This window comes from Amphiprion ocellaris, chromosome 3 (assembly GCF_022539595.1).
Source record: "Amphiprion ocellaris isolate individual 3 ecotype Okinawa chromosome 3, ASM2253959v1, whole genome shotgun sequence".
NCBI lineage: Eukaryota > Metazoa > Chordata > Actinopteri > Pomacentridae > Amphiprion > Amphiprion ocellaris.
Window position 1 is genome coordinate 776,109 of NC_072768.1, and position 18,380 is coordinate 794,488.

Sequence of the window (18,380 nt, forward strand, 5' to 3'; positions counted from 1 at the left end):
ATTTATTTGAAAAAAATTAGCTTATCACCCAGTAGTTGGTGAAAGTTTGTAAACATTTTGTCAAAGTCTTGAAATATTGTTTTTTATTTAAACATCCTATTAACAAATGTTTGATTTTCTGCATTTGTCATTAAGAAAATCAACACAGTGAAATGTAACATAATTGTGCAAATTCAGTGCACGTTTCTGTATATACTATATTCCATCATGTGTGTTTAAGTTTGGACAGTCAGTGGTGCTACCAACTTCCCTTTATTATACTGCCAAGATTTCCTGGTGAGATCCTCCTCTGTGATGCCTCTGCCCCTTCGGTTGGTTCCCCTGTTTGATATTCCCAAATGGATTAGACCAAATCAGAGCTGCACAGTGAAGCATTTCAGCCAGTTTTAGGATGATGAGATTACGCCTCCCTGACTGCATCCAGGGGAGAGCATTGAGGAGAGTCTGAGGGAGGGAAAGCTCTCCCACCTGGGGCCCGTCTGAACGGTGTCGGGGCAGGACCAGGGTTCTGCTGGGTGGAGCGCAGCCGGCTGATAAAGGCTGAGCCACGGTGCTGGGTGCTATTCACCTTGAAACTGCTGCAGAGCGCTTTCACTGGGATCTTAAGAAAGCGGCAGGTAGGCAGAGCTCCTTTGAGTTCACTCAGCCAGCAGAGGGAGGGCTACTTGAATGGCTCTGGAGGAGATGAATTCTGAGTGAATGTGAAATGAGGCGATGGAAGGCAACAGAGACGATTCCATATGCATGACTCGGCCCCTTTTCACCACTTTACTTTTCACTCTTCCTATTCTTGTCTGTGTTTAAGGCTGTGATAGAACTGCCCCAGCTCAGCTCCCTTTTCTTATGCCTCCGCCACAATAAGCCGAGAGCTCAATTGACTGGAGGCTGCAGGTCACAACTTTGCCTATATCTCTCTGCTGTTATCAGCCGAGCTTCTCATCTGAGCACAGAGGAGGGATTGTTCAGGACTTAGAGGAGCAGAGAAGAGGAACACAATGTTTGGTTTCATTTTAAACTGAAACAAGCCACAGACTTTTAACATAAAAATAAAGGAAAGTTACAGATGTATATTCCATTTGCTTGTGTGTTATATATGTCTATATATGTACAGGGTTAGGGTTAGGTACATGGACTTGTAAAGATCATGTATATCACAGTAGTCTTGAGTTTCCAATGACTCCCACAACTCCTAATTTTCTATGATGGAATCATTGAAGCAGACACATCTCAGACACATAAACAATCGTGCATTTTTGTTCTTTCATAGAATTATTATAGGTCTTCTAGGAACATGATGAAAAAATTTACATATTGCAATTTTAATATCTGATAGATGTCCTTTGGCCATTTTCACCTCAACTCAGAGCTTTTAGTTGTCCTCCATAAGAGTCTGGTCAGATTGTGATTGCATGCTTGACCACTCCTCTTTACAGAATCAGTGCAGCTCAACAAAACTTCTGGCTTTCAGGTCAGTAGCAGGTTCTAGATGGAGTTTAAGTAAAGATTATGGGAGGCCGGTCTAAAACCTTTATTCTAGCCTGAATTAGCCTCTTCTTTACCACTTCTATAGTGTGTTTGGGGTTATTGTCTTGTTTAAACATCCAACTACATCTAAGACCCTGCCTCCTCCTTCCACTGGCAGCAGCTATAGCCACAGAGCATGATACTGCCACCACCATGCTTGACAGTAGATTTGGTGTTGCTGGGGTTAATGGACTTCTCACTTCCAAACATGTTTCTGGCCATAACTCAATTTTTACTTCATCTGACCACAAGACTTTCCTCCAGAAGGCCTTTTCTTTGTGTGATCAGCATCAGACTTCAGTCCTGTCAAACATGCTTTATTATATGTTCCAGCAGCTTCTAATTCACTGTACACCTGCTTTTTAGTGATTCTTGGTTGATTCGCAAATAATTCTTAGTATTTTGGATCTATAGCTGCTTTGAAATGGCTCCAAGTGATTTCTTCTGAATTGTTTTAGTGAATGATTTGCTTTTTCAGATCTGATCTCCTTAGACTTCCCCAGTTTAGCGTTTGTGGCAGAGTCTATTGAGCATATCGAATGGGTCCTGTATAGGAAATAAGTAATGTTTGTACGTTTCACTGATTCCTGTTGTCTTGAATAATGGCAGTTATGAATCATTTCCGTGCAGCAGAGGACTGAGCCGCAGTCGTCTTACACCACTGTTGTGTTACTATTTCTAAAAAGAGCATGATGTGTTCAAGGTCTGGCGCTGCAGTTAAATAGTTCCTGTCAGTTAGAGACCCTTCCATGGGACGAGGAAATAAGATATTCATAATGTGGAATCCATTTGCAGTAAATGAACCATGGTGTATATATGATAAATAAATGCATGAGCAACACTTGAATAATGAACAAACGCAGCCTTTATTTGGAAAGATAGTTTGCTTTACAACAAATTGAGACTCCTCCACCGTGGAGAAACGCAAATTTCTCTGAGTGATAATGATCTCGGCTTTGAGAGAAAATAGTCATGCTCGAGCCTCAGTGACACAGTCTGAGGGCAAACATGGAAAAGCTGCAGGAGAGAGATCACCATGACCTACTGTATAACGTTAGAAGATGAGGTGTAGTCACATATCCACACTCTGACGGTGGGACACAGAAATAATGGTCACAGAGTTACCAATCCAGCACAATTAGGCCCATTTTCTCCAGTTCCCTTGCCTTTAATAAGTCATCTACCCTGCAAATGAATTCAGTCTTTGCTCCTTGCACAAATAAGATGCTTGTTTTAAACTTGAACGTATTTGACTATGATTGGTGACAGTAGCAAAACAAGAAAACCCCTCAGAGAGCGCAGTCCTCCTCCAATTGCTGCTCATTTCCCAATGTGGCATTGTCAGAAATGCAGCATATTTTTGTAGAAATGCGGCATTTTTTATTAGTGCTAAGCAGCATGAAATTTATATGCCTTTACTCATCGTGTTTTGAGCCATGCTTTTATTCTGAAAGATGTTTGCACCGATATGCGGAAGTGAAGTATTCTGTGAGTGCCGGAAAATTGTTACTTGTCGGTCTATGTCGGTTTGGCAGTCTCTGTTGATAAAGTTCTTAATGAAGATGCAGTGGTTCTACCTGTTCCATGAAGAAGCCTGGAATTAATTTCTTAACAATTAGTTATTGATGATCAGAAATCACCGCACCATAGAATGTGTCGGGCGGCAAAAATTGATGGGACTCAGAAACACCCCCACAATTTTATCAGTTGTTCCTTGGATCATTTCTGATGGATAAGTCCTGATAAGTCCTCAGCGGTGGATTTGTTCACGTGTTGTCATGGTTACAGTGACGCTGTGACTGGCAATGATACATAAATCTTTAACAAATCCATGGATCCAGATTATAACGACAAAAACAAGAAACAAAACTACAAAAATGACACACAAGATGACAAAAACGAGACACAAAACGATAAAATGACAAAACAAGACACAAAACAACAAATACAAGACACAAAATGACAAAAATGACACAAAATGACAAAAATGAGACACAAAACAACAAAAACGAGACACAAGATGACAAATACGGGACACAAAATGATAAAACAAGACACAAACAAAAACGAGACAAAATGACCAAAATGCGATACAAAACAACAAAATTGAGACATAAGATGACAAAAATGGGACACAAAATGACAAAAATGAAACACAAAATGACAAAAATGAGACAAAATGACAAAAATCAGACACAAAATAAGAAAAATGTGACATAAAACAACAAAAATGAAACATAAGATGACAAAAATGAGACAAAATGATTTCTTTTGTAGGTTCTTGAAGACATTCCACCTTTCATCCAAGATGAGAGGTGGAACATCTTTAAGAACCTTCTCTTGTAGGTTCTTGTAGACGTTCCTGTGGTCCTTGTGTCATTTCTGACCTTCCCTGAAAATTTCATTTAAATCCGTTAGTCCGTTTTTGAGTAATGTTGCTAACAGATTCACAGACAAACCAACGACGATCGTCACATAACTCCGCCGTGTTCCTTGGTGGAGTAATTACCTCCTTATTTTGGTAACGGGAAGTGACGAGCCCCGTGAGAAATACAAGGCCTGATTTAAAGTCCCTCACTTAGCTGCACCAACACTGCAGCATTCAGGAAAGAGTCATTTTCTTTACATGTTGATGCAGAAAGAGACAGTAATGTTCAATTAATTAAATTTAAAGCATGCAGTGCATCCAAGCATGTCAGAGGTGTATATTTTTCATGTCTTCTGTTATTCAGTTTGGACGTTTTCCTTTGTTTCTCTCTCACTGTTGGATTCCCTGGAGGCAGGAGGAGCTGATAACAGTGTGTAGCATAACTTACACATTCTACATGCTGGAGGCTGACTGGGTCTCAGAGGATTTTATTCTCACATGTTAAGAAACCGTATGTTATATTTAAAATGAAAAACATAACTCGCCTTTCCCCTGCTAACTCATGAACAAAGATAATTCCATGTACATTTTTGTTCTGAAATCTTTAATAATACAAAGATCTCAAAGAGGAGAGAAAATATGTAGAGGCGGTGATTGGAGCAAGAATCCAACCAATGAGGATTTTTTTTTTTTTTTATACACAAGTTCAAAACATACTGCTGGAGATGACTGCACAGAAGGAGATGAGATGAGTGAAAAGGTGTCCTGCATTTATTAAAATTTTCATTTAACAGAAAAAGTCACTATTTAATATTTAATTTTCTAAATGGTGCAGGAAAATAAATAACAAATAATGCGTCTAAACTTCAAGTTTCTGGAATTTTTCTTTTTACTAAGTGTGGTCTCATTTTCAACACAAGCACGTCTAGAATTTAAAAATGTCAGTTAGCACATTTATAATGCCACAAATCAAAAGGTGATACCTACTCTGGAAAACATGGTATCTCTATGTCACGTATTATTTTACTCCTCGTACTATAGCTACTATGTATAAAAACATCCTGCAGTTCCCCAAAAGTTCCAGATTTTTTGTCATATGTCTGTTGGCTGCAGCTGAGTTGCTCATGGCTTCTTGGTTTTGCTGAACAACACAGAATTTTTCCTTTTTTACAGAATGCAGGTAAAGCAAACTATTTTTTTAATGATTTTTAAAATGAGACAAGAAGAGTGAAGAGATTTGGATGAAATATCAGACTTTTGAACATTGATATGGTTAAGTTTGACTGAAACATATGTCACGGTTGACTTAATGAAGTTAAATTTGACAAGTTGTTCTATTTTTGCAGTTATTGGATCTGATAAATGGTGTTATCTTAGTGATTTTATAATGAAAACATGGTTTTAAAACCTGGATCTGGTGTGTTTTGGGGTTTACGTCATAGCCTTTCATCACCATTTACATACACTTAAGGTACAATTTCAGTTTTACTTTTTTGTTTTTTGGCTCAGTCAGTGCATTCAGCTACTGTAAATAAAATCATGTTCACCTTTTGAAAACAAAGAGCTGCAACATAAACACCCTGTACTATGCAGAAGTTTCATTGTATTCAGCTTTTGCAGTTACTCTAAGAATATAGCTTTATTTGGTTCAAACAGAAGTCCGATAGATATCCAGGCGAGTCAAGACCATTTTGTTTATGTAGCCCGATACCACAAATTGCAAATGTGCCACGAGAGGCTTTCCAGTCTGCACAGCTTCCAGCAGCATCTGTGTTGCAGTATTTAGAGGCATTCACCATACCAAAGCAACGATTTCTCTAAAATAAGGTTGACATCTGCAGTGTTTCAGGTCGTAGCATAAACACGTAGGATAGAGAAACATTTAGGATATCATTCAAAAAATGGAATAAGAATTTAAAGATGGTAAAAAATACTAATGGAACCAGCTTCTGGCTTTTGGAATAGCATGAAACCCAATGAAAAGATGAAACCGCTCCACATCAGGTTAGTTCTTCTCCTGTTAGAATGGTCTGTATGAAGTGGTAGTAACAGTGGAGCAGAGATAAGATGTTTGCATGTTCCAGATAGTTTCTGCATGGATCTAACCATGTCGTGTAACTGAGCAGTTAATGCCTGGCTGTGTTTGAAAGGTCGCGTGCCTTTGCTATGTGGTGACATGTATGATTATAAACTCCCTCCTCTGCCAGACAGGGTTTTCTGTGTTGTGTGATCTTCTGTTCAAATACGCTGAAGCTTGACGGCACACAGCTGATTTTCTCATTACAGCTCAGACATGCTGAGAAGAAAAGCTACACCGAGTGCATGTGTAATGTGCATGTGTGTATGTTTCTGCTTCACTGCATGAAGTCATGCATGCATATGCTGGTTGGCACAAGATGCAGATCCCTAAATACTCGTCTCAGGCGTCCAGTGAGCCTCTGGCTGTGAAAGGCGTTCAGCAGTGAGGATGAAAACACCCGTCGAGTTCAGAACTTCATTAGCTCAGAGAGTCAGCAGTTCTGCAGGATGGAGGAAGATGGGGAAGTGGTCCCTCTTTTGGGAAAAAAAAAGTTTCCCATAGTACATTCTCCTGGCAGAGCTGGAGGAGGAGGAGGAGGATGAGATTATATACAAAGCCAGTAGGCTCCTTACACCCAAAACACTTAGTTCAGCTGCATGTGTGCCATTAAAACATGTGCTGCAGGCGCTGTGGTGATGGAGCGATAGGAGGACAGAGGAGGAGGAGATGGAGGGAGAGTATTGGGATGACCTGTGTGATAGAGAGTTTGCCATGCATTGCTGATAGGAAGAAGAAAGACTGGTAATGTGATGCTGGAGATAGAGGAGGAACTCAATCCCCATGTCCCAGCATCAGCGCTAATAAAGGAAGTGAAGTGATCTCTTTAGCTGCAGGTTAAGATTGAAATGAAATCATTACGTATGGTATCTTTATTGGATAAAAACCGCTGATTTCATGGGTGCAGTTCCATCTGCTGATAAGATTTACCAAAGCTACGTGCTCAGATTACGATAAAGTAATCTGAAGTGATCAGTGTCCAGTTATACAGACTCTGAAGTGCAGTCAGGATGTGTGCCGGAGGACATGTTGGTTTTCACCATCTGTAGACCGTCTATTAACCCACTAACAGTTAGCTCCTAAAAGTCAACCGCACGCACTTTCCAAGACGTTAATTAGTATAACTGCAGTAAACAGAAGAGAACATTGCTGAGAAAACTTTTAATTTAAGGAAGATAAATCCACCAGTTGTCTCAACTATGGTTTGATTTTTTACGGTGATCTTTCTAAGCCATCCCAGTTAATTTGAGAATGGTGCTTTCATACGGCTACATGTAGTATGGAAATGACACACTGTGTTCTTGTGAGCTGAGTAATGAGCTACTGTAGATTAATTTGGAATTCTACCCATATTTATGAACAAGTACTGTATCTGATCAGGTTTGTTCCATATTTGTTATAGATTGGTCCAGCATTTCTGATGGATAGTTGTGGAATTTGTGCAATCATTCATGGCGCTAAAAGACTTTAGTGAGCCTTTAACTTTTCCTGAAGTCATCAAGTCAGAATTTCCATTTGTCCACTACTCTTGATAAAATCCCAGCAAAGCTAATAATGTTTTAATAAACCTCACATGTATTTGTGTTCAGGGCTAATTAGGGTTGAGCAAAATGTTTAAAACTTTCCACGTCACCGTCAGTCCAAACGAGTGATGTTTTGCCAGTACGTCTGCAGGGATATCTGAATCAGATGGTGTCAAATCAATCTCTTTCTCTCTTTCTTATTAACACATTGACATGGACCTGCGTCAATACTATGAACTGTGAACAGTCCTTTTTGTGGAATAGTCTGAATCAAACATGCAGGAGAAACAGTTGTTGTTGGGTTTTCCCCACACATCAGAATCAGTCCTGACTCCACTAACAAGTAGCGTTGTGGACACCTCTGCACAAATTTGTTGAAAAATGATGCATTCAATTTAACCCTACTGGTCCTTAATGCAACACTGTCGATCTCGGGCACAGCGTTCCCATTAAAATATTATAAGCCTGGAAGAAGCTGCACTCTCTGTCCAGATCTGCAGCTGCTATCTGAGCCTAATAAGCCTTTACTGTCTGGAACAGCTCTGCAGTGATGAGGAGAGGTGGGGAGACACAGTTGTAATGCTAAAGCAGGGCTGAACTTCCTCTTCTTCCAGTGAACAGTACACAGACTTTAACTGATTGTTTTACTAAAAGTTAGGCTTTTCTACACACTTGCTCCTGAACTTACTTCTCACACATTCACAACTTTAATCTCCATGTTCCAGCCACAAAATAGATAAACAATATATAAAAAAGAAACAAAACTACTAAATCCAAAACCTGGAATAATGTCTGAAAACTAGTAGGATGAAGTTCGATTTATTAACTCCTACCTGCTACGTGTCTGTACGTCTCATTTCTTAAACCTCTTTAGAAACTCCAGAACACATTTATTTTTACGCATTATTTTATTTTTCAATCAATATTTTTTGTGTGTTCTTTTAAAAATTGTCTTATAGTTGTACTTAGTTTAAAATCACAACCCAAACTGTTCCGTAAGTTTACCCCACAAATTGATCAACATTCTCTTCATAGTGGTACAAAAGCAAATGGCTTTTTAAACTGAAAATTTCCTCTTACTTCATAATAATTTGCAATTCTAGTTCTGAACAGTTGTTGTATGTTATCAGGGAGTAACTTGTTTAACCCTCGTGTCGTCCTGCGGGTCAAAATTGATCCAATTTAAAGTTTGAAAATGTGTAGAAAAAAAATATTTTCACAGTGAAACTTCTGATGTCCACATTTTCAACATTTTTGGGAAATCTTTGAACATTTTTTGGTGCAGAAAAAGAAATGTTAAAAATGTTTCTTAAGAATATTCACATAAAAATCAACCAAAAGTGAAGACAACAGGAGGGTTAACAGCTTTAAATTGAGTTTTAAAAATCAAATTAACAGAATGAAATATGTTACACACACACAAAAAACCACCAGCTAGTATTTATCCAATCAAACAACAGTAGGGCTGATGAACTAATGCTAACATGCTAAAGCTAGAAGCTATACATGTTAAACACTAGACCTGCTAAACATCAGCATATTAGGACTATTCCTATTTACAGCCCCTCATTGGCTGTAGATTCTTAGGCTGTTAATCAGTTGGTTCTGCACATTTTCTCCAGCGATGTTAAAATTCTCAAGACATATTAATAAACATCACCTAAACTCATATGGTTTATTATACCTTAAATAAAACAACTGACCTGGAAACAGCCGTCATTCACTCAGCAGACAGATGCCAGTGGGACACAGTTTACTAAAATTGTTGGAACTGGGAGTTTTGAGTTGCACCAGTAAAATTAATAGTCCATTCCAGAGGTTTCATATAACACTTTATATATAACACTTTATTTATATTTTAGTATCAGGGTATTAATGGCTGTTACAGGATAAATACATGCAGTGTTTATTCATGGTCCATGGTAAAACCCAACATCACTGCTGCTGCTGCTGCAAACAGCTGGATGATGAAACCAAACGGAGCATTAATAGCTGCTTGTTTGCTGAATGGGTTTTGTGCATATTTTAACTGTGCTCCACTAAGCTGCCGTGGTCCCTCAGGTGAACCGGGGGAACGACTGGAAATACTGCCGAGTAGAGAAAACTGAGCGCATTAATATGTGATGTAGAACAACTGAGGATCCGTCAGCAGCCGAGGTCATGGAGGTAGAAAAAAGAAGAGGAGAGAATGAATCTGTTCTATGAATATTCCTAAGTGCCTACAAAGGAGTCTAGAAGGTCACTAATAGGACACAGTCTGGTTAAATATAACAATCTCCTCCTGTCTGCTGGAGACCAAACCATTTCCATGTCCTCTGGGACTGCCCACTTATTAGACAGAACTGGAATGATGCTCATGGAGCTCTGCAAGACATCTTTACATGTGGAATTCCTGTTGGAATAAAAACTGTTTATTTTGGATGTTTTCCACAGGAATGAAGAAAAAAGGATAAATATCTAGTGAGTGTTTTGTTGGTTGCAAGTAAGAAATCTATAACTAAGAAATGGTTGTCACAGGATATACATAACACTGGATATTTATAAAATGGGAGCGATGACAGCGTTTATAAATCAGAAACATGACTGGTTTGTAGCATGTTGGGAAAAATGGGTATATAAAAACTAAAAAGCCCAATTTAATTTTTAGTGAAAATCTAAAGACAATGTAAGGGTCACTCCATAATGTTCCTAAAGATGTTCACGTTTCTGTTTCTCTTATTTATTGATTTTATTTTGGTGGGAAATAGTTTTCTGAAAAAAAGAGCAATGATCATAATGTACACGTGAATTGTACCCATCACTAAAAATTGTTAAATGGGATAAATAAAGAATTTAAAAATAAGAAGAAGAAATAAAGTTCTTCTGTTAAATGTAAGCACAGTTTCAGGTACAGCTACAGTTGGGGTTGAGTGTTTCCATATCTGGTGTTAAAAGCCCCCAAACTGGTCTTTGAGTATTTAATTAAGAGATATTTGCCAGCAACGCCTGTGTGTATCTGTCTTTTTTTCAAATCTATCCACTGAACATCATTGTCATTTACAGCAGATAGATTTTATCCGTCTTAATGTTTTTCATTGGAAGACCGATGCTTTAGCAGCAGGATCCAGCTGCACATCATCTGGACCAGCCCGCCACTTTATGATGATTACCATAAATGAAAGGCGCCGTCCCCACTGTGGAAAATAAACTCCTCTTTTTCTGTTTTCATCCCCACAGCTGGAAGTATCAACCACAGACTTCTCTGGAAACCTCATCGAGGGACCGGCCATACTCATGATCACTGTCATGGACCAAAATGACAACCGGCCCATCTTCAAGGAAACGCGTTACACAGGAGAGGTGCTGGAGGGATCTCCTACAGGTAGGAGACTGTTAGACTGAAGGACTCTTGCTGTATTCAGCTGGACAGGATATCACAGATGCTTTACTGGAGCTGTCGTCTGAGCTGAGCAGAGGGTTTGTTGGTGACATTTACATTTGTTAAAGTCTATATCACAGTGCACATACCATAATAATAAAATCCCCCTTCAGATCAACATCTTCAATGAAAACATGCGGTTCCACATTGTCACATCGCCACTCAAAATATCAGATATATTTCATATTTAAGCAAACCTTTATTACAGAGATGATGCAGTTAATTAGGTTTTCTTTATCAAGTGTTGGATTGCATGTTAATGTTATAACAATAGTGATTAAGTCTGTTTTAGTTAAAGCCACTTTGTGAAATTTGAAAATATAACCATTTTTTAGCATCAAAAAACACATTGCGTCACTGTAAGGATAAGGATAAACTTTATTGATCCCACAGTGAGGGAAAGTTCACCATTAGGACTAAAAGTAACACTTTTTATGTTTTGTTTTTACACCAGAACTGTTTCACAGTGACTTATCAAAAAGAAAAAAAAACTTATTGTCAACTTTTAACTTTTTTTTTTTTGTTTGTCTTTAACATTAAAGGAAGAAGTATAATTTTAGTTTTAGCATATTCGACAGATACACCTTGGCCCCACAGATCCACGTTTAACGAAGCCAGTCGCCAATATAATTGTGTTTTCCTGTAATTTCAGAACTAAGGTTTCCTCAGTGCGCTTTGAAATCCTTTTTCCTGTAGTGTGACCCTGGAGTTGGGCTTCATTCACCGTCAGACTGATTTTAAGTGATAGATGCTGTTTCTAAATCTATGCATGTTGATGCTGTGGCTACAAATCCAGAACGTCCAACAGCAAATTACACATTGAGCTGAGCATCCATGGAAACGCAGCAGAAATAATCAACTAAACCTAATGGAACATCTTGTCAATGCATTTAGTGAGAGAATCGCTTTAATCAGTCAAATAATCTCAACATGAAAGGTCAGCAAATTCATGCTGGAGTTAAATATCTGTCAAAATGAGACAGTCTACAACAAAACCAAACATCTTTTTGTCATTCCCTCTATTCCACATGCAAGAGCTGAACATTTGAGGAAATCAGAACTGAAATTATCGCCCATGTTTGCCTCTTTAGATTTTTTTCTTCATATATAATAATATATAATGACAGACGTTACTTTGTGCCACAAGTAGCTGCAGACCTTTGCCACCTTCCCTTCCCAACACCTCACAGCCAGATGTTTCAGAATGAAAGACTTTGATGAGACTTTTCACCTCTGGCTCCGACTGTAGATGCTGACATTCACGAAGATGTGTTTGTCACTTTGTCACAACAGCTTCCTTTTCCGTTCTCTGAGCTGTTGTCACTGCAGCAGCACTTCTTGTTTTAATGTGACAGTCGATCCCTTACTGGGCTGGAATAGAAATAAATGCTGGTTCAATGTACAGCATTTCTATTTCAGGAAAGCTCTACTTTGCTAACCTAATTCCCCCTTATACAAGCTGAACCTGTCTGTGTGTCTACTATGCAGTTTTTAAGCCTCTGAACTCCTTCAGCTCTCTGGGTAAATCTATGGAAACAGTCCAAATACAGGAACCTAAAACTGTCTTTAGTGCAGTTTGACACAGTTATAATGCCACAAATCGGACCCGCCCCCCACCCCCCCACAAAAAAAAAAAAAAAACAGAAATTGAATTCCTTTGTTACTTATTTGATCAGATTTTTCAAAATATATAGAATCAACACATAGAATTTTTACATTTTTGTTCTTCAAATTCCCACAGATACTACCAGTCTGGAAATAAACATGCCTGTACTTACTATAGATGATTTACTACTTACATTTTTAAGAGGCTTTCTTTTCTCCTATCTGCTCTGTGGAAACACAGCCTGCAGTTTATCCAAATTCAGTCAGGAAGTACCTGAATTTTTGTCACATACCTGTTCATCACAGCTGAACCCCTGATAGCTTCATGGTTGCCCCAAGGAGTGCACTTTGTCCAGAAACTACTTTGAGGAAATGTTTTATTTTCGGTGAAATTTGTCTAAGATTTGTTTGAGTTTCCCGACTGAACGGCACGCCACAGATGAGCAGTTCAAGGACTGTCGGAAAGGCCAATGATTCCTGGCTGTGATTAATGGTGTCTTTGTAAAGCCTTACAAATCTGCTGTCAGGTTTTGGAATTTAGAGTGTTAAAAAATGCAGATGAAAATTAAGATTTATGTAGGTATGTTTTTTTCTTTAGTTTTTTTATTTCACGTCCAGCTGTGGTGTGAATGACTGTCATCCTCCATACAATGGTTCTATATGACGGGTGAGAACTGTGGAGGCGTCACATCCTGGACAAACTGCTGTTGTTGCCAGGTTTTGTTTTGCTCTTGAATGCTTTTTTTTTATACAAGATTCTCTATGTTTCAATTTATATCACAGGAAAATGTTGTTGTTGTTGTTTTTAAAGTTCATTTTGAGGCAGACACACTGTGCTGCTTTCAGGTGATGTGTTTTACCGTTTGCTTTGCCAGTCATTCAGCGCTTCCAGCTGTCACAGTTGCACCACATTTTGATGATGAAATTAGCAAAAATCAGTTGCTTCACCTTGTCAGCTCCTGCTGCTCACCTAGAATTGCTTTCCACTGATTGACTAAAAAAAAAGGAGCCCCTTAACTATTTGTCCTGAGGGTAAACATGGAGCAGACATGTTGTTTGGGGAAATAATCTAGACTGTAGTCATATGATTAGAAGTAGAAAACACAATAAAAGGATGACATGAAAACAAAAAAACTATACACTGCAGCTTCCATGATGCTTCTGACTGTTTTCACATCATTAACACCAAAAGCCAACAGACAAAAAACCTTAATCACCAACAGGTAAGAGGGCTCAGTCAACGCACGCACACGCACACACACGCACACGCACACACGAACTTTCCCATCAAGACGTTTTGAGCGGCTGACGACTTCATGAACTTGTGTTATGAATTGCTAATCCAGACGCTGCTTATGCGACGGTATACATGCGGTAAGCAGCAGCATGTCATTACCAGCTGTACACAACGGGATAATAGGCTGACAAACTTGCACAGTGGAATCTTGTTAGAATAATGCAGTGAAACTAAAAGTGCATTTTGATGTTTTGATCTCGCCGTAACTGGGCTGAAATGATGGGATTCAGTTGTCAGAAAGCTGGCTGTAAGGCAGCCAAAACAAGAAAGATACCAAATAATTGCTTGTTTATTCTGTGCTTCCATATATGATTTCCATAATGTGGATTCCTGACCTATTGTTGTGTATTATTTTTGTATCACTCAGTCATATATGCGAGCTCGGTGTGTGATGTGTGTGAAGGCTGCAGTCGGTGTGTGTTTCTGTGTGTTCTACCTATGAGAAAGTAACGCCACATGGGACCGAAGCAGAAATATGACAGAACCCAGCAGGAAAACCTCTCCTCGGTTTGGCCCCAGTGGGTACCAGACCTCACAAAACACCTGAATCATCGCATCGTAGCAGCTTTTAGCCCCGACTCTGTTTAGTAGACAAGTTAACTCTGACTTCTGCCGGCTCAGCACCTCTAAATGTTTAAGAACCTGACTTTACATTATGGGTTAGATCTGATATGATCCAGAGACCTTCCTGCTACTGGGCCTGATGGGACTGAGTTTGGTTTTCTCTGAAATTATCTCATATTGAATCCTTTTTGAAAATACTAGATATCCAGAAGACACTCAGTAAATGCTTTTAGAACTGGTTTTATTTCCTGTATGGAGTGGTCTGTCAGCTCCTTTGTACTTTGGTTGCCATGGATGCCAGACCTAATTGAGCTCAGAGATACGATGAAAGATGCAGCTCTGAGGACGGCTCTTTTTCTTGCATATACCTTCAGATCTATCTGAAAGAGTCATGTCAGTGAGTTCAGGTCTATTAAACAACCTCTTGGTTCTCCTGTAGGTTTCCTGGTCAGTACTGCTAGATTTCAAAAAGGTTGTGTTGCTTGAGAGATGTTGTTAACCCTTTGCTTTTAGCACTGAGGAAGGTTTACTGATGTTTTTATTGACTACAACAACGACAAACTCTCTGTCCATGTCTGTCTTTTGTGTTTCTTGCTCAAACTGTCTGTTTCAGATGTTATCAGCCCGTTAAATGGGATCATTTTCATACATATGGGCCAGGAGGGACCTTCTCCACTTTCTAGTAGACCCAGTAGCTCATTACTGCCTCATTTAATGGAGTTTTAATGGAACAAAATCCTCAGTTTTGAGGTTGGAAGGTCACCAGACCATCACCAAGAGATCTCAGACCAGAATTCTAGTTTTAATGTTTTTTTTTTTTTTTTTGTGACTCTAATTTTGACTTGACTTGAATTGCCAGCTAGTGGTTAAAGTTAGGCACCAAATCAGCTTAATTAGGTGATTATAGTTTGTGTTAAATGCTTGATTGCTACGTTTACCACATTAATGTATTTACATGACATTACAAAGCTCAGTTTTGTTTGTTTCAATGGTGAAAGCTCCTCTAGAGATTTGACATGTACTTATTCATCCAACTGCAACAGGTAGCCACCGTCGTTGGGGTTACTTTCTGTTCATTAGTGATCAGAATGGATGATAATGTTCCTGCTGAGTGTACTGGAGAGTGAATGATCTGTGGTAACAGCTGATAACATCCCAGTATGATGTTTCTCTGAACTTGTAATAAAGTAGTTGTGTTAATAGGAAAAAAAATGATGACAAAGTCAGGAAGTGTATAATGCTTATTCCTGCTGAAAAAAGTATAAATAGTAAAGTTGCTGGCAGTGATCATTTGTTCCATTTTTAATATAAAACTGTTGATTACAGCGTTTTCTCCTCTGCTTGCTAAAGAAGCTGTTCATGGAGATGTTTTAGGTGAGAGTGACCTCAGTTTCACCCTGATTTGGGCCTTATGAAGTATAGAGCATTTTGAAAGATTTTTAAAAAATACAGGCATCCAGTTTCAACTCGACTTTCCTTCAAATAACACGAGGGATTGAGCTCATTTTAATAAATCCATGGAGGGAGCCCTCTGAAGACAGGTGTGATCAGAACCCAGAGGAGTGGAAGAACTGCTCAAAACACCAAACTTTGTGTGTTTGGCCTCAGCTGTTGCTGGCTCGGAGGCATTAAAAGACGCTCATAAGTAAATCCCTGTAGAATAAAGTGTAGGCCAGAACTGTATTTATAGTTCAGTGGAATTGGTTCACCTCTGAACTTTTGACCTCCCTTTTACCACAACAAAATGTCTCATTGATTTTTATCTGAATGAGATCTTGCTTGAGTGTTTACTGGAGAATTTAGTATTTATGAAAGCACTTTTTATTCTGATGTCAATAATGAGTGTTTTTCACAGTTTGATTTTTTTTTTTAGAGTTGTATTTTGTTTTTTTTTATTAAATATTCTGTCTTTTTTTTTTTAGTGCTACAAAATGCCTTATTCCAAAAACTGAACTCCATTTGGCCCAGAAAGCACGTGTTTGCTGTGCTGTATGTGCATATGGTGAGTGTTTACGTGCTTTAAGTGAATATCCATGCACATCATGCCCTTCCATACACTGTGTGTAATCTGCAGCAGTGTGTGTGTGTTGGGCAGCAGGGGAAGCTGTAGGGGAAAATGTCACAGCGCTCTGACATTTCTGTGCAAACTGATAACAAAGGCAGCCAAAGCCTGAGTCTCCTGGCAAGCCCTCTCCTTCTTTTCTGTTTACTCCTCCACTCTTCGTTTTTTTCCTGTCTCTATTCCACTTTATCTCTCTCATTCTCTTTTTTCCTTCATGCCCTACATTCCCTTGAGCTATGAGTACACACCAACCTACTCCACCATATTTACCGTTTCTCTATTCTCTCCATCTTTGCTCCATCTGCCAACTTTTTCGAGCTGCTGATATTGACTTACTTTCTTTTGCCCACTTCACTTGGAGTTTTCTGATTTTTTTTTTTCCTTTTAGGCAACATTGTGATTTTTCTTCAAGTACTGGCAAGAGTATTTGTGACTTGCATAGATATACGGCTCTTTGTTTACTCCTCTAATCTTGAATGGAAAAGAAAACGAAAGAAACATCTCGACGGAGATGTTTCGAGAGCTTGTCGCAAAACAGTTTCTTTTGAAAAATAATAAAAATGAAGAATAGCTCAGGCAGCAACTCGATGGAGAAGCAGTCGGAAAACATGCCACATACAGTATGATATCCCAGCAGCCATCTAATGGTTGGTGTTTCCGGCCAGTCGGACCTCATGCTGCACGTCACGTCATCTCCACTACAGAATAAAAATCCATCACAAAAAATGAAAAAAAAAATATCAGCAGCAATTTCCTCAAGCGCCTGTTGTTCCTTCTATGAAACACTGCTCACACAGGAGCAGTAATGTGTTTGTAGAGGACTATTTTCAGCAGCAGATAAATACACATTTTAGCTGAGTGAGCGCTAACAGCAGCAGGAGTGTTCATGAAGGATCAAACATAAAGTGTAGTACCTGTATGACAGCAGTGTGTTGCATTGGTTGGGATTTTCACACTAAACTGCCAATTTTGAACCACTTGGCTACATCAAAATCAAACCCTTGTGTAGCTGCTTACTGACACAGACATATAAAATAAAATAATGCAAAGTTGATGTACCACTTTTGTTATGTTTGCATGATTATGTCATACCATTGCTATCTGCATCAAATGTTAACAAATAATCAATGCAGACTTGAAATTCCTTGGAAAAGATTGCATTTAGTTCAACAAACTGTCAATTTTTATGTGAAATGATGGACAAAAAGTAATGGTTTTATAAAAAGGAAGGTAGAATACATTCATGGCTGCAAAATGACCAGTGGAGAATCTCAACTGTCTGTAGTAAATGCAAAATTACCAGAACTATCATAAAAAAAATGCATTTCCTGAGCAGGTGAAACTGCACAGATCACTAATTACGCTTAACAGAAACAGTCACACCTAAGCTGATGTTACATTCAGAATCAGTTTGTCATACGTCTTCTCCATTTGCTTTTTGGGAGTCACTTGAGAGTCACTGGCATCAACAAAACAAACCTAAATGACAGTCAGCCACACTGTCAGTGGAATCACAGGAAGAAAAGAGTCGAATCTAAATTTTAGAAATTGGATGCTGCTGGAAAATGACTGTCATGTTTTTTGGGGAGGAGGTAATTTTCTGTTTATCTTTGGACTGCCAACACTAGGCAGACAAGTTAAATCTAGCATCTAGGTGATATATCTTGTGTAATTGGACATGATGGGGTATAAATGAAGATATTACTCATAGCCGAATCTCTGTTTGTGTTCCAGACTAATTTGTGTTTATATCAGAAGTAATTAAGGCCTGAGCTCCTGCTGTGATGGGAGAGAAGGATGGATCTGGTCCGCTCTTCTGCTCTCATCTCTCACACACATGGCAGCATAAACACAGCGCTACAGATAAAATCATGTCATGTGTAACTGGATATGGCGTGGTAGTAAATGCTCCTGACGTCCAGTGGATCTTTTTCAGAGCAGA

The 18,380-nt window shown here is 38.9% G+C and overlaps 1 protein-coding gene across 3 annotated transcripts in view; it reads left to right on the forward strand.

Moving 5' to 3' along the window:
* Positions 1-18,380, forward strand: part of cdh13 (cadherin 13, H-cadherin (heart)) — a 446,773-nt gene that overhangs the window by 203,226 nt on the left and 225,167 nt on the right. For all 3 annotated transcript variants that reach the window (XM_055009253.1, XM_055009252.1, XM_023274214.3), the window contains one exon: positions 10,709-10,853. In XM_055009253.1, coding sequence (XP_054865228.1) covers positions 10,709-10,853 — 145 coding nt within the window. The remainder of the gene's footprint in view (positions 1-10,708; positions 10,854-18,380) is intronic.